This window comes from Chiloscyllium plagiosum, chromosome 2 (assembly GCF_004010195.1).
Source record: "Chiloscyllium plagiosum isolate BGI_BamShark_2017 chromosome 2, ASM401019v2, whole genome shotgun sequence".
NCBI lineage: Eukaryota > Metazoa > Chordata > Chondrichthyes > Orectolobiformes > Hemiscylliidae > Chiloscyllium > Chiloscyllium plagiosum.
The window spans coordinates 19,425,324-19,426,858 of NC_057711.1; the positions used below are offsets into that span (position 1 = coordinate 19,425,324).

At 46.6% G+C, this 1,535-nt stretch overlaps 1 protein-coding gene across 1 annotated transcript; it reads left to right on the top strand.

Moving 5' to 3' along the window:
* The first annotated feature begins 942 nt into the window (after positions 1–942).
* On the top strand, positions 943–1,335 carry LOC122539625 (dispanin subfamily A member 2b-like). The gene has a single exon (XM_043674627.1). It carries the CDS (start codon positions 943–945, stop codon positions 1,333–1,335), a length of 393 nt encoding a protein of 130 aa, XP_043530562.1.
* The last annotated feature ends 200 nt before the right edge of the window (positions 1,336–1,535 follow it).

Genomic DNA, 1,535 nt, shown 5'->3' on the forward strand with positions numbered 1-1,535 from the left:
GGTCGCCACATTACCAAAAGGATGTGAACGCTTTGGAGAGGATGCAGAGAAGGTTTACGAGGATGTTGCCTGGTATGGAAGGTGCTAGCTATGAAGAGAGGTTGAGTAGGTTTGGTTTATTTTCACTAGAAAAAAGGAGATTGAGGGGGGACCTGATTGACATTTACAAAATCATAAAGGGTATAGACAGGGTGGATAGAGACAAGCTTTTTCCCAGGGTGAAGGATTCAATAACCAGAAGTCATGCTTTCAAGGTGAGAGGTGGAAAGTTGAAGGGGGATACACGCGGTAAGTACTTCACACAGAGGGTGGTGGGCATTTGGAATGCGTTGCCAGCAGAGGTGGTAGAGGCAGGCACGGTAGATTCATTTAAGATGCGTCTGGACAGATGCATGAGTAGGTGGGGAGCAGAGGGATACAGATGCTTAGGAATTGACAGACAGTTTTAGACAGTACATTTGGATTGGCTCAGGCTGGGAGGGCCAATGGCCTGTTCCTGGGCTGTAAATATTCTTTGTTCTCTTTGTTCTACCCCTGGCTCAGGTGGGACTTGAACCCAGATCTCCTGGTCTGGGGTAGGGATACTATCACTGTGCCACAAATGTTAATTTGCCCTTTCCTTCAATGGAAGAGGTCCTATAGCCTTTAACACATTTGTGCACTGGGATTAATAACTGGTGTGAAGTATATATCCACCAGATGAAGGGCCGGCAATGCAACTGCAATGTCTGAACAAGATTTCTGATGTCACTGTGCTGTATTGCCATGCATTATTATCCATTTAGCTATGGGGTTATTTCAAAGTCAGCAACTTTCACCTGTGACAGCAAACACATCCAGTGCGCTGGGACATTTTAATTGAGGCACCGAACTGGAAAGGTCTAGACCAGGACAATAATATTCCACTTGCCCTTTTTTGGGGGAGGGCAGGCTGGGACCAGGATGGAGTACAAAACCAAGGAAGTGCCCGTTGGTTCCGCTTCCTACCTTACCAAGCAAGCGGCTCCCCCTCGGCTGTTGACCTCGGCCGTCCACAACTTTCCGTTGGCCCGGGACTACTTCGTCTGGTCCCTCTTCAACTCCTTCTACATGAACATCTGCTGCATCGGCTTCTTGGCGCTGACTTTCTCAGTCAAATCCCGAGATCGCAAGTTTATGGGTGACTTGGAAGGCTGTCGGCAACACGCATCGACGGCCCGAAAGCTCAACATTGTGAGCTCGGTGCTCTGCACCATCACCATCATCATAACCCTTGTGATGGCCATGGCTGGCACGTTTCATATCCTGAAAAAAATCGACCAGAACAAACCAAATATCTCCATCGAATTTAAGTGACGTTGGTCGATTTCTCCAGGTAGAGAGCTGACTTTTGACAGAATATTTTTCAACATCTTCACCACTCTGTGTTGCTACTTCTTTCTATCTACAATGTCTATTGACATATTAAAATGAGATCACTTTGCAACCATACGAAGTGGTATTGATTGTATGAAGAAAACTATTATTAATTGCCTCAATGCTTAGCACCACTGCCG

Bases quoted from the DNA above. Each gene is read 5' to 3' on its own strand.
- LOC122539625 (XM_043674627.1), top strand. From the start codon at position 943: ATGGAGTACAAAACCAAGGAAGTGCCCGTTGGTTCCGCTTCCTACCTT.